Source organism: Haliaeetus albicilla, chromosome 8, assembly GCF_947461875.1.
Source record: "Haliaeetus albicilla chromosome 8, bHalAlb1.1, whole genome shotgun sequence".
Taxonomy (NCBI): Eukaryota; Metazoa; Chordata; class Aves; order Accipitriformes; family Accipitridae; genus Haliaeetus; species Haliaeetus albicilla.
In genome coordinates this window covers 19106435-19128402 of record NC_091490.1, presented here as the reverse complement: position 1 = coordinate 19128402, position 21968 = coordinate 19106435, and the positions used below count along the sequence as shown (strand labels likewise).

The 21968-nt window shown below is 40.5% G+C and overlaps 1 protein-coding gene across 3 annotated transcripts in view; it reads left to right on the top strand.

Annotated features, from left to right (window-relative positions):
* The first annotated feature begins 200 nt into the window (after window positions 1-200).
* Window positions 201-21968, top strand: part of TGFBR3 (transforming growth factor beta receptor 3) — a 125336-nt gene continuing 103568 nt past the window's right edge. For 2 of the 3 annotated variants that reach the window (XM_069789219.1, XM_069789220.1), the window contains exons 1-2: window positions 201-450; window positions 15273-15448. In XM_069789219.1, the coding sequence (XP_069645320.1) occupies window positions 15388-15448 (61 nt within the window). In that variant the 5' untranslated portion in view covers window positions 201-450; window positions 15273-15387. The remainder of the gene's footprint in view (window positions 451-15272; window positions 15449-21968) is intronic. The other variant, XM_069789218.1, reaches the window with a different exon arrangement.

Sequence of the window (21968 nt, the reverse complement as noted above, 5' to 3'; positions counted from 1 at the left end):
GGAGGGATGCGTGCGTGCGGATGTCTGTGTGTGCGCTCAGGTGCGGGCCGGGGGCGCGCGGGGCCCGGGCCGCGCGCGCGCGGCGGCAGCAGCGGGCGCGAGGGGCGGGCGCGGGCGGCCGTCACGGCGCCGTCCCCGCCCCGCGCCCAATGGTGGCGCGGCGCCGCCCGCCGCCCGCCCGCCCCGCCCCGCCGTGTGCGCGGCGCTGCCGCGCCATGGGGTTACTCGCGGGCTGGGGGCCGGGCGGGCGGCTGCGCGCCTCCTACTCCCGCGCACCGCGGGCCGGGCAGTAGTGGCCGGCGCTGGGCGGCCTCGCCGAGGGCTGCCCTCCCCTCTCCTCCCGTCCCGTCCCGTCCCCTCCCGGCCGGCCGGCGCCGCGGCGCCCATGGCGTAGCCGCGCTGCTGTGCGCCTGCCCCCGCGGGACGCGGCGTGGACCGACCTCCTGCCGGGTAGGTGCGGCGGCCGCGACCCCCGCGCCGTCGGCGGGCGGCCCGGGCCGGGCGGAGGCGCCGGGCGCCCCGCGGGGGCGCGCCGGCCGTTGGGGCGGTCGCGGGGCGTGCGCCCCGCGGCGCGTCAGCCTGCGCGGGGCTGAGCGGGGGGCAGCAGCGGGCGGCGGCGCTGGGCGCGGCGGCAGGGCCCCCGGAGGGTCCCGGGGGGGGGGGTGGGCCGCCGGCCTCCGCGGAGCTGCCGGGCTCAGGGGTGCGGGACCTGCGAGGGGGTGGGACGGGCAGTGTCCGCGCGTGGGCGGTGAGGCGCGCTGGCAGCGGCTCGCCGGTCCGGACCGTGCAAACGTGCAGGCTCCGTGCGAGAATTCAGTGGAGAGGCGTGAGGTGGGCTTCCGGCGGGTAGAAGCCGCAGGTGTCCCGAGGAAGATCATTTGCGCCAGGCCGGCTGGTACCTGCTGGGCGAGTTCCTCATGGGCACCGAGCGAAATCCTTTACAGATGCTAACGCTGCTGTGCCTGTGGGGGTCATCGTACCCGCAAGGAGGCCAGCTGGGAACTTAGTAATATACTAGCAGAGCGTACATTCAGCGTGTGCGAGGAAAACGCGAAGGCCCCTGTCATGTCGCTTTGTTACAGTTTCACTGGGGAGTTGTTGACCTGTGGGATTTACCCTTGCGGGTTTTACAGGGGATGTGCTGGAGTCGACGGGCTGCAGCCTTCTGAGTTCGTCTCTCCTAGCAATAACAATAATATGCCGTTAAAGTTAGATGTAAATTAAGTAACTTTTCCAACTTTCCCCAGTTTCGGATGCACTTGTAGTTCCAAAGTTATTGTCGTTGAAGTCAAACAGTATGGGAGATGATACTTCTTGTCCTTTTCAAAAGAAAGGACTTCAGGTGTAGCTGTGTGTGTGGTTACGCCTTTTCCACTTGCTGTGGATGTAACCAGATGTAAATCTACTTATCTCAGTTGTGTTAAGCTCTAGCTGTTATAATTTAATTGCCATCATTAATTATTTCCTTCTCAAACGTATGATCATCAGCCCAGTCCAGTTTTGACAGAAACCTCTTGACAGGGTTTGTAACCAGTTAGAGACTGGGATGAACAAGTGCCATGGTTTCGTTCTAAGAAAGAAATTTTCCTGGTTGGGTCTGTATTTACCCCAAAATAAGTATTTATTTACTTTTTTTGGATGAGGCCAAGCAGGCTGATAGTAGACCTCCTCTGGAGAGAAAACCCAAAGTAAGAGAGCCACCTGCTCTACTATTAGGTTTGGCTCATAGTGACTTGGAGCACTGTTGCTATCATAGTCTCACACGGGGAAGACTTTAAAACTACACGTGTAAATACAACTTCTTCCAAAGACAAAATCTGTTTGTTTATCACTTGCTAGGAATACTTTATTTCCCTTACAGTCCGTGTTTTTTTCCATGGATGCCAGGGACAACATGAGTTGGTAGCTGTGTTTTAATTAGCCCTGCACAGGTGTCCTGTCAAAGTATTTCTAACAAGAGTGTTAGCAAAATGTTAATGGAAGATGCTTATTCTTTTGAAGAGCTCCAGTTTAACCCATGGAAGCTTACAGGTCTTCAATTCTAGCTGAGGAGGAGCTGCTCTTGTTAGGAGGCAGACCTGGGCCGACACCAACTGCTGCCGCCGGTGCTCGGCATTCCCGGCTAGCTGGGGGAGGAAGGGAGGGACGGGTGTTGGAGGGGGGGCAGGTTGTTGGCTTCCTTCAGTGAAGAGTCCTTTACTCTGAAACTTGCTTCCCCCAATTGTTTGCTATAGTCCAACCTTGTTAAGTTTAAAGTGACACTTCAAATTTTTCTCTTCTACTGTGCTTTCTCTCTTTGGGGAGGTCTTGTTTGGTCATTGATTCTGATGCACATTTTGTGTGTCCTGAGCCTCATTTAGTCAGAGCGTCTAAATGATATCTACCATGGATGTGATTTCTTTTAAAAAGTAAGTTTAAATTTTTGTTCTCTGGCATGCAAAACATCTTTTAAGACCCCGGCATCTTGATGCCTACCTCTGGGAACAGTGTTTTGAAGTTAATTGCTAAACCAGCAGGGGGAACACAAAACTTTCTATGAAGTCTCTCTTCCTAGCACAGTTGCAATTTGTTAAAACTTTGGGCCTATACTTTTGATAGTATTTCTTTAGAAGATGAGTGTCAATTTACTTGAAAAAAACCCCTCACAGCCATACATTGGAATAAACACGTTATTTTTGAATGCTTGTTTATTAGTTTGCTCTAGCAGGCATGTCTCCCACTCTTCTGAATGGAATTTTTGTCATGTTAGCCAGAACTGAACTTGAAAAAACATTTGAGGTTTATTTAAGTGAAATTTCTCTTTGAAGATGTTTGAGGTGAATTAATTAAACCCAAGAAATGATATTTTGAGTAATTTTGTAAAGTGTTAGATAATGAGCTAGACAAAATATTTTTACGGTAAAACTATTACTGAATCAAAGTTATGATTTTATGTAGAAATCTTGAGAGCTAAGGTTGAGTTGCAAAAAGATTGTATTCTCACAAGAAACTATTCCTAGTATTTAGGGTTTTCATAAGAGAGATTATTTTTAGATATTCTCTTAGGTTTTTAAGAAGTCATTACTAGCTTATTTTTGTAAAGATCAACTGATGCTCCCAGCACAGATCAATAATGATTTTTCTTTTTGATTTCTATTGGCGTAACAATTGACTACATCTTTTGTGCCAGGAATGCTGAATGTAAAGGCTGTTGCCAGAGAAGGTTATCTGGATGACATGCACTGATCCATATTGCTTTCTAGTCCGTGAAGTCTGATGCAGCCAAATGGCAAATACTTAAAGGTATGGGTATACAAACAGATTGCTGAATGCTAAGTGAAGAATGGGAATTTGCAGCATGTCAGCTATTCCCCAGTAAGAGCCAGGGAACGGTCTCTTACCCTGCAGTAAATGTGAGATATCTTGCTGCTTATACTTGGGGTTAAGCTGTCTTTTACTGATGGTGGGGTAAAAACATGCCTGGGAGCATTTGCCACGGAGTAACTGATTTGCTACTTGTGAGTGATAACAATTGTATATTCTCCTAGCATTAAGTCTTGGAGCAAGTGGAGACAAAATATAGTTCAATTGAAATAAACAGTCCCAGGTCAGGTTTAAAGGAAGCTCCTCTGGTTCTGGAATGGCACTGACTGCATACCAAGGTATTAAATGAATATGAATTTTCTTCCCATTGTTTCAGTGACCAGGTATACGTGTATTCCAATGGCCACGCATTCTTTTCTAAGACTGTTATCTGACATTGCCAGATACTGAAGGTACAAAATGATGCATGTTAAGTTCCATTGACAATCTCCCTCTTCCATCATTTTTGTGGAATCACAAAACTTTCTCCTCTATATGGTTCTCTGAGATGCTGAGGTACCTAGTTTGTAAAGTCAAAGTGAGATTTCTGTTTTAATGTTATTTGAAAATAGCACTAAAGCCTTGCCTAATTTGTCTTAAAATTCTTTTGTTTGATATCTCCAATAATATTCTGTTAACATTTAAGACAAATTACCAAGTCTTGGGCAATTTATATAGATCTCAGAAAATTCTCTGTTGGATACAGATTGCAAATATCTTTGCAATCACATTACTTTTGATCTAGTTCCACAAAATATTTGGGTATTATAAATAGGCATTACTTCTGTGGCAGTAGTATTTGTGGTGTTTAACAGTGGTGTGCTAGTTTCTAGCCACTTCGTGAATAGAAGCATGTTTTGCCATAAAAACGTACTAGCAAAGAAGTAGTGCAATTGGAATTGCTTTATCCATAACTGTGGATTCGCATTTTTATGTGCTGGCAGTCATCCAATAGAGCAGCATTTCTTGTGCTATTACAGCAACAGTTAACTCTGTGGTAGCCAAAATGAAACAGATTTGCACATCTCCGGAAATCACTGAAAGAGGGAGTTTAAAGCCGCTACCTTGTATATAGCGCATATTTTTTATTTCCCCTCTGGCAAAATAGATTTTGTTTTTAAAAGAACATCCTTTATGACCTTGAGTATCTAAATAGTCAGATTTGTCAGGTTCAGCAGAGAACATTTTATGTATTGCATTGTAAGTGTTATATTGTTGAATTTACTGCTTACAAATAATTATGTCTGGCAAAATATGCTAGTTTGATGTATTTATAATAAAAAATGGATTTATTAAAGAAAATGTGAAAATCATTATTTTATGTTCATTCTGTGGATAGTACTTAAAACGAGCTATATCTGTTTATTATTAACAAATTTAATTCCGTTATATTTAGCACTTCTCTTTAATAGTCTGCCTAATTTCAATACACTAGTTGGCCAAGTTCAGATTTTTTTTTTTTTTTTCCTCTCTCTCTGTTGCAACATGTTGTAAGATTTTGGGAGTCAGCTGGGAGACCTGTTTAGATTGCAGGAGAATAGCTTACCTAGAGGTCATGGGTGTGAAACAGGTTAATTATAGAGCTAACATGTATCAGTTGTTTTTCTGCACAGAAGGCAGTGATACATAAGGTGTTGTTAATGATACTGGAAAAGAATGGCAATTCACTCATACTCTGATTTCCTTTGTAAGCATAGGCATATTCTGTTGGGACTCAGTGTAGGTTGATTGTGTGAGTTAGGGACAATAAAAAAAATCCCAAAGTATCCAGTGAGCTTACTGTATAGTATAGATCTGCTAAATACATGTATGTATTTGCCAAGAAGCTTAAGGTAGATCGAAGGTATGTCCTCTTTTGTCTTAGATTTATAGAAGTAATTTATAGACTATAGCTACATTTGACACAACGTGATTGAGAGCTATGGTAGTATTTTATCATCAGTGGAATACTTTGTTTTTGGTAATGCTTTGAGTGAAGCAAAATTCTGTTTTGATTTACAAAACAGCTATTGTGGTATTTGAAAAGATGGGTCTTCTTTTATTACACGAATGGACCAAGTCACTTCAGTATGTACAGCTCGTGCTATGTGATGGATTACTTCCTCAGTGTTTAAAATGACCAGTGTTTCTGAATACTTGTAGATCTGGTGGTTTGATTCACTCCAACGATGAGGTATGGTGATTTCCTTCTGGAAAATTATATGGGAGTATATCTCCATTCCGAGTGGAACGTGCCAGTGATGCATATCTTGATTGAAACAAATCCTCATCACAGTGCTTATAAATGATAATTTTTATGAAAAAAGTTTTGCCTTGACCTGAATGTGTTTCTCTGCCCAACAAATTAAATTACACTGGTTATTTGGCAGACAGCTAGGGAGAGGGTAGACTACTCCTACGCAAAGGGAAGCTCCTTTTGACTCACTCTTTTAACTGTGTGGCACTTTAAGGTCTTCCTTGTTTGTGTGGGAGAAGTTTCCTATCTTACAGATGTGCATCTGAAAATTTAGTGGCTAACAGCTAACTTTTGATAAATGTGTTTATCTTGTGTTCTTGTTTAGCAACCTAAAGAAATAATCTATTAATCTACCTGCTTTCTAGAGTAGGCCTTATTCTAGAGAGCAAAATTTAATACACACTTCTTTTGTTTTTTTGTTGTTGTTTTTTCCAAAATGTGGTTTTGATAGTGCATGTGGTTAAAGGACCTAGTAGTTAATATTCTAACCTGTTAATTTACATCTTGTAGTATCTTACGGCTAGCGGCAGTGGGGAGGGCTGATTTGTATCACCTCGTCCAATTCCCCTGTAATGGGAAACGCAGATTTTCAGTCCTGTTCAATTTGCTGACCACCTTTTTTTTTTTTATCTTTCCCCTCCCACAAAGAGAATTGCATCCTTATGTAGTGAATTTATGCTTAATGCCATAGTCTTCCTTTTCATTATTACCCCTTGTGGGTTTTTCACGATTAACCCAGAGAATTTCAGGTATTTATAGGCCATGGTTTCAAAACCACTTTTCTACATGTATAGAGGTCACTTCAAGATTTTAAATCCAACAGAGACTGATTTAGCTTTTTTCCTGGTAGAAGGGTTCCAGCTAGAATATTTCTAGATACAGTTTTAGGGTTTTGCAGTTTAGTCTTGAAAAAATAACAGCACCAAGGATTCACTGACAGCATAATTTGCTGAGATCTCTTACCCTGAGTGGAAGAAGTCTTGCTGAGTTGTTGGTAACTTTCCATCCTGCTGTGGTTCCTTCTCCACAAGGAGGTGCCTTCCCTAGGGTTATATCTGTATTGATAGGTACATTAGAGCCGTTATCTGTTTAGTTTAGGTGTGCAATTAGAAACGGAGCCAAGTAAAACTTAAGATAAATGAAATTTGTGTGAGGATTTTGGCCACTACTGTGTTTATGAAGAGTAAGATAGTCCACTGCCAGGAAACCTATTCTGCTTCCAATTAGAAACCATTAAAAAAAAAAAAAGTAATTAGGCCAAAGAAATTTAACTATGAGGAGGGAAAGTTGTAGAGATTTGTTTCATGCAATTTATGATCTTGTTCAGCCTGAAGATTCCTGTGCACTAGAAATGTTTTTGTTTCCAGGTAAACTTTTCAGAAGCAGCAAGTCCCATTTAAAAAAAACATGAGCCTGGTCCCTGTTAGTTTTGGTGAGATATTACTGGTTGAGTTCATTGGGAACCTGTGTTTTATTTAAATGTAGATTTGAGACTTATAGATTTCTTGGGCTGCCATGAAAACTTTAACTCAGTCTATGTATGTACGTTTCTAGAAGTCTCTGCTTTTTTCTTCTTCCTGCTACATGAATGTTCAGCAGGAAGATGGCATATAATTGTGCCACTGGTATTCCCTGATACGAGCAGTGAGATTTTTTTCATCCATCTTCTAACTAGAAGATGGAAACAGAACTGCCTAAAGTAGTATTGCCTTTCTAGGTAGGTATTATGGGGGGATTGCTATGGCCATGTTGAGGTCCTGTTACGACTTTTTTGCTTGTGAAAAAATAGACTAACTGCAAGTTGCACAGAAAATATGTGGCAGAAGCTGGTACTGGATTGCAGATTGCTCGAGCTGTTATAGTATAAGAACCGTACAGCATCCCAACATCTTGTTTTCTCCGCTCCCTTTAGAGATGCTCTGATGCAGGATGTCCCTGAGGGCTCTACGTTGAAGTAGAAAAGTTCTAATTTGGTACTCAAGTTGTATGTAGGCTGTCTTTGTTAAACTGTGTCTTCAGTGCCACGTGCGCTCCCTTCTGTAGAGATTTGGTAACCTCTAGGAATTTCTGCTGTTGTCAAAAAGGAATCTGTTCCAGTCTCCTACCCGTGGAAGAGTCTTGTGTACTCCTTCCACTAAAAGACTCCCGAATGCACTTCCTTCCCTTCCACCTATTGAAACCCTCCTACATCCTGATCCTGTAAGAGGCTATTCTCTTGTTTACACTTGGTAAGCAAAACCTTGCCCCTCAGCCTATAAAGATTCAGCTGCATACCTCCCTGTTTTCGGGGGAAGGGAAGTCCTGGGAACATAAAACAGTATGATTTTTACCCTGTGTCTGTAAACTGTCTCTTACTTTTGTGCTATATTGTGCAATGATTATTCAGCTGAAACTTCCACAGTGTCTGGTGTCATGACTTTATTTTTCTGATCTAAACTCACAGCAATTCAAGTCAGGTGATTAAAAAAAAAACAAACCCAAAAACCCATTAGGAAACTGAAGGGAAAGTTGGTTATGAAATGATACTGAGAATAGACACTCTCATCCACACCAGAGCTTCATGCCGGCTGTGGGCAAAATACGTACCAGGTAACAAAACCAACCTGAGTAAACTGTTACTAAAAAGGTGGAATGATTTCACATCTTTTATGGACTCATCTGTGTGTATTTTGTGGCTTCCTGTAATTTGACAGGCTACATTGTAATACATTGATAAGAAAATAAATAAACAAAATGTTAAAACAAAAATCACATGGTATAGAGGGGCACAATTGCTAAATGGCATAAAACATCTTCCCTTGGCACTTGTCCAGTTCCCATAGCCTTTAACTGTGACTTGTTGAAATGTCCCATTACAAGCACAGCAGCATGTGAACTGCAGGACATCAGAGTTACTTTTTCCCTGGGCTTTTGATACGTCAGGATTTTTAGTTTTATTACTGTTCATATATTCCCTGAAAACGAAACCAATTTGTTGTTTCTAAACCAGAATCTGTCCCCTTAATAGTTTATGAATAAGTTACTGTTTTGAGTTCTGAATGGTGGAACTTCATGTATATGCCTTGGACATAGGCATTAAAAAAATACATACACATTTTCAATTCCACATCAATATTTGCTAACCCCATTAGTCAGCTTTTTGATCTGTACATGTGCAAATCACACAGAATTGACGGAGGATAAATAACATATTTCTTTTTTCTTAGATGACAAAATGCATATTTAATAGCAGTGGGGTTATAAATAAACTTTCAAAAATTGTTCTAAGTTTATAGAACTGCTCATGTAGTTATCCATTTCTGTTTTGGTTTTTCTTTTTTTTTTTTTTTTTTTTATTGAGCTTGAGTGTACTTGATTACAAATGATTGCCTTTTCTACTTATGTGTGGAATGCATGTATTCATTGCATCCACATAGGGAACCAACATGGACAAATGGGAGAAAAACTGGTTAAATGAGTTAAATGGTTGCCATGCATAAAACAAACAAACAAAAAGTGAAAAAGCTTTGGCTGTGAAGGCCGCCTTGGATGGCCTAGAAACTTGGGTTCACGTTGCTATGGCAAAACAACACAAAGGGATAGATCTTGTTGGCTTTGCTCAAGTATCCCCATTCACTTCAGTGGGACTTGTGATGTGACTTACAGGAGGAGGAGGATTTTTGGCTTGCTTTGGTAGAGAAGCGTCTGTTAGCAGTGTTGTAGAGAGCTGTGCAACCTCTGGCACCGTGCATGGAAAGAGAAGGGAATTACCAGAGTCCATGCTGATAAGGAGGAGAGGAAGTGGAAGTTATTCTTCAGGCAGTAAAGGAAAAGGTTAGACAACAAGGAGGATAGAGTTAAGGGAAGGGAAGAACTTGTATGGGAAAGGTAGGTGGTGATTAAAGAAACAGATGGAGACTATTGGGGAAAAGGCTTAAGGGAACAGAAATAAAAGGGGAATATAAAGCAATAAGAACCCAATTCAGCAATAAATGTGGCAAATTCCTATGCTACAGAAGCCTTTAATAGGAAACAGAAACATCCCTAAATCTGTGACTGTGGCCACCTGCAGGCATATATATTGCTAGGTTGGACTGTGCAGAGAAGCTTTGAAAAAGTAGGCAAAAATAAATTTACCAGGAGAAGAAAAGTGGGCAAAAATTGAAGCTAATGAGAGCACTGATCTCAAGAAGAATAATATGTAATAGGTATTTTGCTAGAAGTACAGAAGCAAGCTGCGTAGAAAGGTGCTCAAATGTTCTGAAGACAGAGCTTAATCCTAGGGCTTATACTTCGTCATTTTCATGTGTAGTTCTTTAAGCACTTCAGAGCAGAGTCCTGTCCCCATTTTGGAGAGCAGTAAGCAGGTGTGGAGGTGGATACCCTTCTGCTGGCAGCAGAACAGCACAGAGTGTGATTTCTTAGTAACAAGCCATAGACAATCCATAGACCACAGAGCCTTTCATCCTGGTAACTCCTGTCAGTGAGGTCTGGGAAATCCTTAGTGGAAAGGTGTTTTTTTAAGAGTAAGCAGCATGCTTCTAACTTCTGAATTCTTTGGTCATGTTGTAGTATTAAAGGTAACTTTTTAGTTTGAAGGATAGCTTTAAAAAAAATCCACAAAAGACTGGAATTCTGAGGAACATGAGTAGCAGATTTTTTTACAAAGAAAAAATATTTTGGTTAAGGTAACAGTAGTGTACTGAAGTGATTTGTGTTTTGTGCTTATTGCTGATAGCTCTAACAAAGTCAGATCCTTTTAAATACCATCGAGTTTAAGGAGCCTTTGTTGTCCTGTAGCTTAGAGTAGCAATGAGATCTGTCCTTCTGTGGCTAGCCTTCAGTGTGTCCTGGTGTCATCCAAAAGCATCATATTTTTCACTGTTTTCTAGCTAAGCTTTATGCATTAAAATTCACATGGACATTAGAGGGTCCTACTTTAAACCAGATTAAAAACCTCATATTTCCTCCTCTTCTTGTCCTCCTGTACTTCAAAATGTGTTTCCCCCCCTTCTACTCCCTCAGTCTTCTTTCAAACCTAATAAAATCTAGTAGTAGTAACATTTTTCCTGATGTTCCCAGTAGCACTCATTCCTGATTGCATCTGCAAAATGATACTTCTCAGTGAAACAGGCTCTTTTGTGCTTTTTAGATACTTGCTTTTATTGGGACTAGTGGCCTTTGTGACAGCAAGCTTCAGTGAAAATGACCCCAGCAGACTGTGCCTCTTAGTCTTCAATGGCTCTGGCTGCAGATGCCCTCTTTTGCCAGCCTTTCTTGCAGCTTGTAGTAGTATAAAGCGTTGGCATGAAAACTATGTTTAGTAAACCCGAAGCTCTCATGTCATCTTCTCTTCCTCGTTGGGATTTTTTAGTTATACTTTTAATATGCCCTTTTGTGACCTCAGTTACAAAAATAGCTACCCAGATATACCCCAAAGGAAAAGAAGATTCTCTCAGAAATTTCTTTTGAATCTCAAATTGACTAGCAGTTTTGTTTACTTTTTGGATAAATAGCTTAGGTTCCCAATCCCTTTGCACAGCTTTCTTCTCTTATTTCAAAGGAAACGTCCTGCTAGTCTGTGGACTGCCTCAACTTTTCCTAGTTTGCAGGCTTCGCATGTTCTTCTAGTGACAGCAAGTTTCACACTAAAGCAGAATCTGGCATGTTTTGCACCACAGCTGAATTTTTCTCATCTATTTTCATATTAATTTCTCCTTGGCACTGTCAAATGGTCAGATAATAGCAGCTTCATTGCTGACTTCTGTCACAGGTGAGGATGATCAGGTTTTCCAAAATACTGACAAATTGCCTGCTTAGTAGGTTTATCATTAAATGAATTATTAGTAGAATTTTCGTCTGTGCTTTTTGACTTGAATTGCTGCTGTGTAGCTAGCAGTTTGGATATCATCCATCCTAAATTCATGAAACTCTCTGTCGGTTTGTCACCTTTCCACAATGTCTTTCAAGATTTGAAATTTGCCCTCCTTTTTAAGTTTGTGAATGCATATCTTCAAGCAAGTGAGCCCTTTCTTTAGAAAGCTCTTCCAAATTTTCATTTATGTCTGCATTAGTCACCCTTCACGAGGTGGCAGAATTGGAGTAGAAACCTAGGGCTTTGTGATCGTACAGTGTGTGCTCCGAGTTATACCTTGTAGATGTTATTGGCCGGTGGGTTGTGGTAGGAATCAAATCACTCTTTCTTTTTTTTGTACAGATGGAAATATGTATGTATTCTTTCTCCCTTTTAAATAATCTTTCCCAAATCAAAGTTGAATCGAAACTTGGCCTTTTGACATACTTAGGTGCTTGGCACAGAATGGGATTCTCAGCTGCTCTCAGCAGCATCACTTTATCTCCAGTTCTTTCCCTGTGCTCCCTATTTCTGCACACCCTATTGTGTGCCTTATAAAAATGTCACTGAAGAATGAGAGGTTTGTGCTGATGGAAGAGTGATCTAAGTAATGTTTTGTGTTTTCCTATTTAGTATATTACTGAGTGTATGTGCTTGTAGTTGCTCTTTTTCTGGTTTCTCTTTTGTTCCTTCTTGTTGATGAAATGGTCTTATGTGCAAACGGGCCATGAATAAGCATTCTGACACTTGAGTTCCTGACATAACATCTTGCAGGACATTATGATGGTCTTTTCTAGCCAGTGTTAGCTATAAACCTCATGATTTGCTGTATTTGATAATTTTTCTTTGTGGCAGCATTTAAAAATTGAGTTAGCAACTAAATACTCTCACTGAGTAAATTTAGGTTTCTTTTTATCTAGAGACATAGCAACAAATTATTCCAGCTTACGTTTGACTTCCCAAATGATGTTCAATATCTGTCATAAATTCCTTATGGCTTGCTGTTTTGGCATTAAACCTGTTTGATTTGGATTTTCAAGTTCAAAAACTTCTGTGTTAAATAATTGTCCAACACTTTTGTCAACAGTTTATTATTTCCGTTTAATAAAGGTTGGCCTGAATTTACCATAAAGTTCAGTATCCCTCATGGATTTGAGGGTTTAGCTATATAACCTTAGACTCTAGGGGGAGATGAGAGATACCTAGGAACTCATTGAATGCTTCCAGTAGATTCAGGATGAATAATTTTTACAAGCCTTGTAAATTGCCCAAGGAAGCTGTCATTTTCTGAAGTTTTCCTGTTCTGAGCTGTCTCTAGCATTGGTTTTGTGTGTGTGTTCATCCTTCTCCAGAACTTTCTTTCTTGAAGATGAACCCATCTTCTACAAAATGTCATGGAAGAAATCTTTAGGTAAATCATGCTTGTTTGGGGTTTTAGGGTGGACTGCTTTATGAGGCTGTGTTGTTTGTCTTGTTATTAATGATAGAAGTTCATTGCAGTGTCTTGTTACCTCAGTCATGTTGTATGGTAGTGTTGTAGTCTCACCCAATGTTTTTTTAAATGTATTGATCCTAGCAACCAGTGAAGAGAATAGTTTGTGCCAGAGAACCTGTAAGTGATGAAACATTCAACCTCAGTAACAGTGATATGTTTTAAGACGGTATAAGCAAAATTATACAGAACTGATGTTGTTACACAAATGATATATAAGTAGGTATTCTCAAAACATTTTTTTTCTCTTAGATTAAGTAACCTCTATTCCTAAGTTCAGGGCCAGTTTGAAAAAAGGACAATGCATGGAAGAGAACAAAATGCAGTTTGGTTTTTTTTTTGCGGCTAAGGCTATTTTAAACATCCCTGGATAGTTTCACAGGTTCTTAATTTTTGAGATCAAGGTTTTAGGTTAGTATGACTTACCTATTTTCACAGATAGTGACAGTCTCATATAATTTTATTCTGATGGAAAAGAATCTCCAGTTTGGGATACCTAATCATACGTTAGTCATACATAACTTTGTGAATAGCAGGTAACAAGATACCCATATCTTTTTCACTGTGCAAAGTGGTAAGTGTACCTCTTCAGAGTCAAGAGTCAACTCCTTTTCCCCAGACTGAGTGCCAGTAGGTAGAAGATAAAGATTACTAGGTAGCATTACTAGAGTTACCATTTCTCTAAGGGTTTCCTTCATTCACTGCTGTTGTCAGACAGTGTTTCCCAGCCACTGAAAGGGAGGGGATGAGGAGGTGCACAGGCAAGAGTACCAGTTACAGAATTTCAACCTAAAATATTGTGTGTCAAAAGCAAATGTGCTCCTTATGGGATGCTGAGCTTGAAAATGACTGCGTGAAACCTCATGTTGTGATAGATATTCAGCTCTTTCCTTGCCCCGTACATTTCTGTCCGACAGAAGTGTGGTGTCTGGGTGCTGCCCGCAGCCTGCAGAGCTGCTCCTGGGCTCTCCTCCCACGCAGGTGGGATCTGGGCCACCGCCAAGACTGGTCAGAGGTGCTAGGAGCTGGGTGCTGAGCGAAGGATTGGTTGGAGGCTGTAGTTCTGGCCTTGGGCACCAGCAGTCCTTTCTTGGTGGGTAGCTGCAGCTCCCCCCGCACAGGACAGTGCCATCTCTGCCGAATAACCCGTGGAGAAATTCTGCAAAGCAGTTTCTGGTGTTTTCCTTGTAGCTGTAGGAGTGCTATCAGCAGGTATCTTGAAGTGCTGGTCTACGTGTGCGTTTTCCTTGTGCAGACTTTTGATCGTGCACAGCACGGCACACGCTGTGTAACAGAGCCTAGCCTTTTGTCTGACTTTGTACTTGATTCCATTTTAATATCAGCAAGAACCTTTTAAATGGTATTCATGTTGTCATGGTTTAGATTTTGGTCCTGACTCAGCGTTTTGCTATCACTTAGCCCCATGATGGTTGTTTGTAACTGCTTGCATTGCTTTGTGGTGAGTGTTAGTGGTTGCTGAGGCAGCATCCATCTGTCATCTGCTCCTGAAGGCTGGCAGTGAAGTAAAGTAGATAAGAGTTTTATTTAATTGAATATGATACCAGCGTTCTGGTTCCTTACCTACGTGGTCTATATTCTCATTCTAGACATCTAGACAACTGAGAATAGATTTAAAAAAAAAAAGAAGTGGAAGAGGATATTGTGCATCTAGTGTTTCCCCTCAAAAATCTGCAGTGTGCATTCTGGGGTCAGAATTGTCGATGTTTTTCATGTCTGCAGGCATCAGCTGTATCATCATTTATTTGTATAGCACATTTAAGTTGTTTTACTGACCTGGTATATCATGTCATAAAAACTCTTAAAATAAAGATTCTGAACAGTTTTATATTTACTGTCAAGTAGCAAAGTTTTCAGAATTTGTGATACTGAGAAATGATGGGTTAAATTTATCATGTTACCCGTAAACCAGCTAGAGCACATATGAAACATTTCTCCATGGTATGATAAAGGTAGCAGCGGATAAATAAACAAACAAATGTTTATATGTCCCAGAGAAAGTCTGAATACTTAAAATAAACATGTCTGAGGCTATGAGTACCATTGGCAGGCTTCAGCAGGACTTCAGTATTAGTTGACAGAAAGGACTTTGGGATTTCACTTTCAAGTAGATCACAACTTGCACAATGTATAATGTGAAAGAGCAACAGCTGCAAAGAAGTGCTGAAATGCAGGGGGGAAGAGTACTGAGCTATCAGTACCTAGGGTATCTGGCAATATAAAACACACTCCTCTAGTAGTCCTTTAAGACAGAATTCTGTTTCTCTTGTTACGCGAGAGAATGTTAACTATCTAGTAACATTTCTGTAAGTTATATTTGTATTAAAATGTATTTTTACTTTTTTTGGTAGGCAATTAAAAGTCTGGAAGATTTGATTTCAAAACACACCATAAATTTCAAAGGAAGTAAATCTACATGAAGAGCTACAAAGGGAGTTGACTTGAGAAGATACAGTGTTTGCAAAAATGTCTTCAAGTTGTGTGACTTCAGTGTTTGCTTTGATGATTTTGTGCTTTGCAGCTGCAGGTAGGTGACATTATGTGAATCATACATTCAGTGTAACTTATTTTATATATTCAGAATTATTAATCAAAAATACTTTTTCATGCTGGAAAAATGTAGGTCAGCTAAAGTTTATGTCTAAGTTTTATATGAAACTGTTGTGATCATAACTGCTGGTATGGCGATGTGAGGAACAACGCTATTGCTATAAGAGCGTTTTCTTGCACCAATGTTCTCCCTTAAAATCATTGAAGAACTGCAGTAGTAATGTAAATCATTTTGGTAATTTATTTGTTTATTTAAAAAAAAAGATAATTGCATGTTGCTCATATATTGTAAAGGGGAAGGTTGCTATGGAAGCCTTTAGGAGTGGAAGCAGGGTAACTGTGCCAGCATGATACTGAGGCTGAGCTATTAGCTCTGTCAGGAGGCTGGATTTATTACCCTGGGTGCAGGGTTGTGCTGGTGAAGCTGACCTAGGATCTTTCTACAGAGAAGGTGTACCAACTCCGCTCAGTGCTGCCTTCAAGGTCTATAATCTGGAATTAAGTCTAGATCATTTTAGTTCATAAAAAAAAATTCTGACAAAATCCCAGAACAGTTCATAAGAGGTCACTGAGTCCATCCATCCTTCCTGCCCTGTTGGGATAAACCTCATCTCGGTCATTCCTGACAGTTGTCTAATCTATTTTAAAGATAACTGTCAATGGTGGTGGCAAAGACCTTTTAGTAACAGTTGCTAGTGTTACTGGAGGTCTCATACGTTGGGAAGATGCATTGCCATTTATGGGGATTGTTCCTGTCCCACGTTTTGTCCTAGACAGGGATTTTTAAAACACTGTGTTGCAATAACTTGTGACAGAGAAAGGAAAGATCTGTAGAGTTCAAGTACCTAACTTATATTGTAGTTTCTTCAAGTGCTGAAGTGATTCTTCTCGGTATGTTTGTTTGTCAAAGTTCTTCCTGTGGTTGCAAGGGGAAGCCTCTTCTTATGTGTCCAGCTTGCATACAGCATGGGTCATTGGAGAAGAGGCCAAGTGGATATACAGTCAGTCAAAATGAGGTAGTGGGAAAAGTGGACAGATGGCTTGCTTAAATCTGAGATGTCCTCACTGTGGAAAAGATGACCAGCTTTGGAAGAGACAGAGCTGAGCAATTAAATGTGTTAAAATTTGGCTTCCTTTCATCATCAGCATGGAAAATTATGTTGTTTCAAGCCCTCAAGCCTTGTGGGACTTTCTCTGGGGTTGACCTCCTGAAGGCATCCATCCAACATTAGTAACTTCAATTGTTTAATAGTACGTGATGCTAACATTTTGCAATAGCTTCATTACTGATGAACTTTCAGCAATACAGGGCGTGTCTGAGTGTGTCTGTGGCTTGAGCTGAGGATATGAACGCTGGTCTTGGCTGAGAGGAGTGATTACTTGGAGCAAATCTGTATCATTATAGATGCATAAAAATCTACCTTAAAAGAAAGTGCCAGTGTAGAAAATAAAAACTGTTTCTGTTGATCACAACCACAATTCCATTTTGCTGCTGAGATTGCTTGCCTAAGTCAGCTTACCGGCTTTAATTAAAAACCACTAATTTAGAAAGGTTATCAAACATAGTACTACTATTAGAAAGTTACTCAGTGTTCAGAAACCTTAGCATGTCTGTTCTGAAGTTTATTGTGGTTGTTTTGGTTTTACTCCCCAATACTGTGTTTTCCTCTGGCAGCTATCCTTGAAACAAACTCTTAAAAAGCACTAGGGCCTTGGATATGATCAGATGCTTATTCGTAAGTAGAGCCATAGGAGGATTTTGGCTGGAAGTCTAGTCCAGCCCTGTGCTCAGAGCAGGGCTAGATTCAAAGTTACTTCTTTGCACTATCTGCATGGGAAGAAGATAGCTGAAGGGAGTAGAAAGGGTCACAATTTGTTAGGGGGAGGTGAGGAAGCACTATCATTGTGGTTTCTAGCTGTGCCTGTCCTGTGGGTTTTGGTTTTCTTCCATGCTTTTTATTTTTGCGATAAATTCTTAATAAGAACAACTAGTTAATGTCCTTTACAGAGTATCATGAGTACAGTAAGATAAGAGCAATAAAGCACCGATGGACTCTGATGAAAGAGAGAGAGTGTGAGATCGCAGGCAGGTATAATTACAACTGAGGAAGGACAGCTCTCTGAAGGTTATTTACATAGAGCTTTTGCAATGTTTTTCTCTTAGTAGTCACCGAGTCCTGTTAACCCAAACAATTATACTTTAAATGCAGGGAGTTTGTGGCTATAGGTGAAATACGGGTGGGAACAAGCAACATGTTCTAGTCATGTGCCGAAAAAGCTGTGGCAGATGTCCATGAGCTATTGTCAGTGTGATGGCCACGGTGCTGCAGGCTTGGCTCTTAATTGCCGGTGTATAGAACCTGTACTTTTTCAGGCTTGAACCATTAACTTACTAGTACATATAAAACTAAGAAGTATAAATAAAATTCCTGCATGCCTGTGGTAAAGCCTGGGGGAGGCAGGGGGCAGCATGCCACCTCCCTAGGGTGTTGATTTTTATATATTGAGCCTTTTTCCAGCTTATTCTTTGTTTCTGAAGTAGTGAGGCTGCTGCAGGAGAGCACACCTTTCTTTTGTTTGCCAGTCCTACACTGACACTGCTATTATTGGTCTAGGTTTGGTTGCTGACTTTCCAATATCTTCAGCATTTTATCTTTTCAGATATAAGTGATCTTCTAGACAGAATCTGTGTTTTGGTTTTGTGTTGTGGGTTTTTTTTCCTTCCATTCTTGCTTTTTAAGGCACTAATGTGTTAAATATATCTCAAAAAAATCTGAGCTAGATGACATGATGCAGAGAGATGCATATTCAAACCTGAGCCACAAAACTGCATGTTTTTCATGCTAATAGCTTAAAGAATACACCTCACTAACTTTGCATTGAAAGTGGTCTGTATAAATATTCAAACTATTTCTCTACCTCCTCTTACTGCCCGGATGTATGTAGCTAATTGCTTATCTGAATCTGATTGACTTTTAGCTTGTACACAGATTTCTTTGTAAGCTCATATTTATACAGCTTCAGTTGTACAGAAAAAGACTGCAAAGAAAACCTTGATTACCGTGAGATTTTTCTTCCCCATGGAAAGTCCAAGGCAGGATGGAGAGAACTGCTGGCAAACTATCTGCCTGTCTGAAGGAATTATGTTTTTGAAGTGGGCTTAAACTAAGGTCTGGCAACCTGCAGTAGGAACTCCACACAAACACTCAGCACACGCTACAGCCTTGGATAACCTCATAAGCAAGTCTGGCTTTGTAGTCTTGGGAGCAAATATATTCTGTCCTAATGTAGCTTAAATCAAAGGCTGAAACGTACTTATTTTACTTCCTGGCAAATTTGTGCAGTTGGGTGCATGATGTATGTCTCGATAAAATGTCTTAGAGGACAGCTGAAACACATACCTGCCCTAGACCCTGAGGGTCACACCTTCAATAGGATAGGTTCTTCCATGAAGGAATGGGAAAATTTTTCTAACTTGAACTTCTTTTTTTCCTTTTTCTTTCCTGCCTTACTGTTCAGCTGGAAAGAGGATAGAAGGATGATACAGCCTGTGGATCTCCACGGGCCAAGGATCTCATTCCAACTTTCTGGGGTAGATCCTCTGGTGGTGCAAATCATTCCCGCTGCTAACAAAGCAGTGCAGCCGTGGCATCTGATACCAAGCAGAATTTGCCTCTGCAGCTATGTTCTCTTTCCCTCAACCCCCCTGATATTTGATGTTGTCTGTGCTTGCCTTGTAGACACCTCCCTCTCTTCTTGTGACAGTTTCATGGTTGTGGTCAGGCTGATGGAAAGACTGTAAGAAATGGATATATTGACAAATTTACTTATTTTCTGTAATACCGAACTTACTGCTTTATCTGCTCACATTAGGTCTGTCTCTATGGTTTTCTTTCAACAGCTCTGTATTCCCTGGTTCTCTACTGTATTATCCTAGGTTTTTTTTTTTTCCTTTCTTTCTACATACTTGTTCTTATAAGTAATCTTACGTTGTTCAGAGCATGTGTGCTTCCTTTTCAATAAGGCTGTTTGCTTGTAAGCTAATGTATCTTTTGGATCTGTGCCCCCCAGATATGGTGGTGATGGGTGCCATGTTAATAAGCGGAACAACAGGAAGAAACAGGCCTTGTCATGACATCTTTTTTTTTTTTAAAGAGGAACTTCCCCTGACCTTGAACACTGTGTTTCCAAAAGTGATATAGGATCCTTCAAAGTGTAGTAGAAAGTCCTTCCACTGGAAGGTGAAGGACATGATCTAAAAAAAAAAAAAAAAAATAATGCTGGGAGTCACTCACGCAAATTTCCTTCCTTTTTAAACAGTGTTTGCTGGGTATTTCCCAGCTGTAATTTTTTTTCTTTTTTTTTCCCTCAGAATATTTGTTGGCAGGGGTGTGGGGTTTTTTGTTTGTTTAAATTGTGGTTAGAGGATGAGGACCAAGGGACAGAGGTTGGTTCTCGAACTATTAGGACTGAAGTAAAGCACAGGCTGGCTGCAACTTTTGAATGGGTAGAGATTTCACTCTCCACCTCCCTTCAGTTCTTTCTCATAATTGGCCAACTTCTACCTCCTTTGAAAAACCACCCAGTCCTATCCCTTTATGGCCTGGATAGTCAGTCTTTTATGGGATGAGATTAACCAGTACTCAGAGCATTTAAAGCTCAGAGAAGAGTTAGAGGAGCAGAGAGCTGGTTGGCGTGCTGTGCCTTGCTTGTCTTGTATCTGGGCTGCTGCCACGCTTTGGGTCGGAAAGGCTGGGAGCCCTCCTGTACGGGCTGTGAGGGAACAGCCACGCTCTTTTCATGGGTGCCTATCGTGCTCTCAGTTCTGAAAAATACTGATTAGGAACCACTGACTAGCTTTTAAAGGTAGAAATTGTTCTAGGTTTTTTATCATTTCAGCACCCTGATGGTGATTTGAAGCGTCTTAATGTCAGATGTTCATCTGATAGGGAGCCAAATGGTGAATTCGTAACTTAATGTCAGTGAGTTTGGTGAGACAACTTTGAGAAGCGAAAGTATACCAAAAAAAATTGATAGTTGATCTTAATTTCACACAAAAAGAAGTAATACCTTTCAAGCAGTAAATGATGTTTTTAAGTGAGCAATTTAAATACAAAGACTGATCAAAACTGGGAGGTTAGACTAAACCTACATGTCCTGTGAATTAATGTTTCTTCAGCACTGCCGTTTGGTGATCTATTCGTGTGTAAATTAGGTTTTTAATCTGGTCTTTTGTCTGTTTCTCAACCAGTTCAATTGAGTCAGATGTTGTGCCATTTCTGTGTGGCTTGTGCATAAATATTTTTATCTTCCAAAACCACACAAAAATTCTGAAGAACTTTGAGTATCAGGATACAGAGAAAGGGTATGTATTTTAGAAGAGGTAATTGTATCACAGACTTGGAATGGCTTGAACTCAGCACACTGCATTTTTTCTGTATCAGCAAGGCTCTGAAGCTACTAAAACCAGTTGAATTTCAGCAGAGTTCTTCACCCACATGGAGCAATAGGATGTGGGGTTGTGGGTCCTGATTCAGCAAAACAGTTGAGAGTATATCTAAATGCTTTGCTGAACCAGAGCATTTATCAGTAAACATGAAAGTCTGTTTCTTTGATTAAAACTGACTCTGGACAATGCCAAAGGAATTCAAGAAATATCAGGCCCATAATACAGTACTTGAATTGTATAGATGCAGGCAAATGGCAGCATTACTGAGTGTCTCTGGAGGGAAGTACTCAACTGATGAAAAGTAGTTTTGCGGAAAATTTTATGGCATGGAATGGTGAATGGCATTAATCCTTGTCTTTCTAAAGAAATTTATTGAATTTTTTTTTTAAGAGAAACTTGTCTTTAATAAGTTCTAAGCATCACACAATGATTTTATAAATACTGTGCTAAAAATAATTCTTTTGTTTTCTGAAGGGAATTGGGATTTGGGATTTTGCTTGTAGATCTTTTAATATCCTTTCTGTACTGTAGGCCCTTATTAACTCTTTCTTAGCTTCTCCATTTGTCCTGTATCTTAAAAATAACACAGACCCTTGATCTCTTTAATTAATAAAAAAGTGAAAAGGGCATATTTAGTTAACTAAAGGTGCTATTTTTGTCTTGTCTAACGTCAAGGAGAAGTACAGAAGTTTTCTGAACTCGAGGGTTACAGAGTAAAATGGTAGGTACTCTGGGGCATACCTAAAAAAATTGTCTTCTAACTAATATGTATTTGCCTTTTAATTTTTTTTCTATTTTAAAATTATTCTCCTATCAAAATGACCTCAGCTGTTGATACGTTGAACCTGCTTACCTCACCTCTGTACAGAGTGATAACTTTATTTTGTGCTTGCTTGTTTCTTTTGCTGCAAAATAATATAAATTCTGTCATTTGGACTAAGCAGGGCATGTGCAAGCATCAAACAGCACAGTTTTATCTGTTGCCACAGGAAGAATTAGGCTCCAAGGGCTGTAGCACCCCAAAACTCAGCATTCCTGAATCTGATCC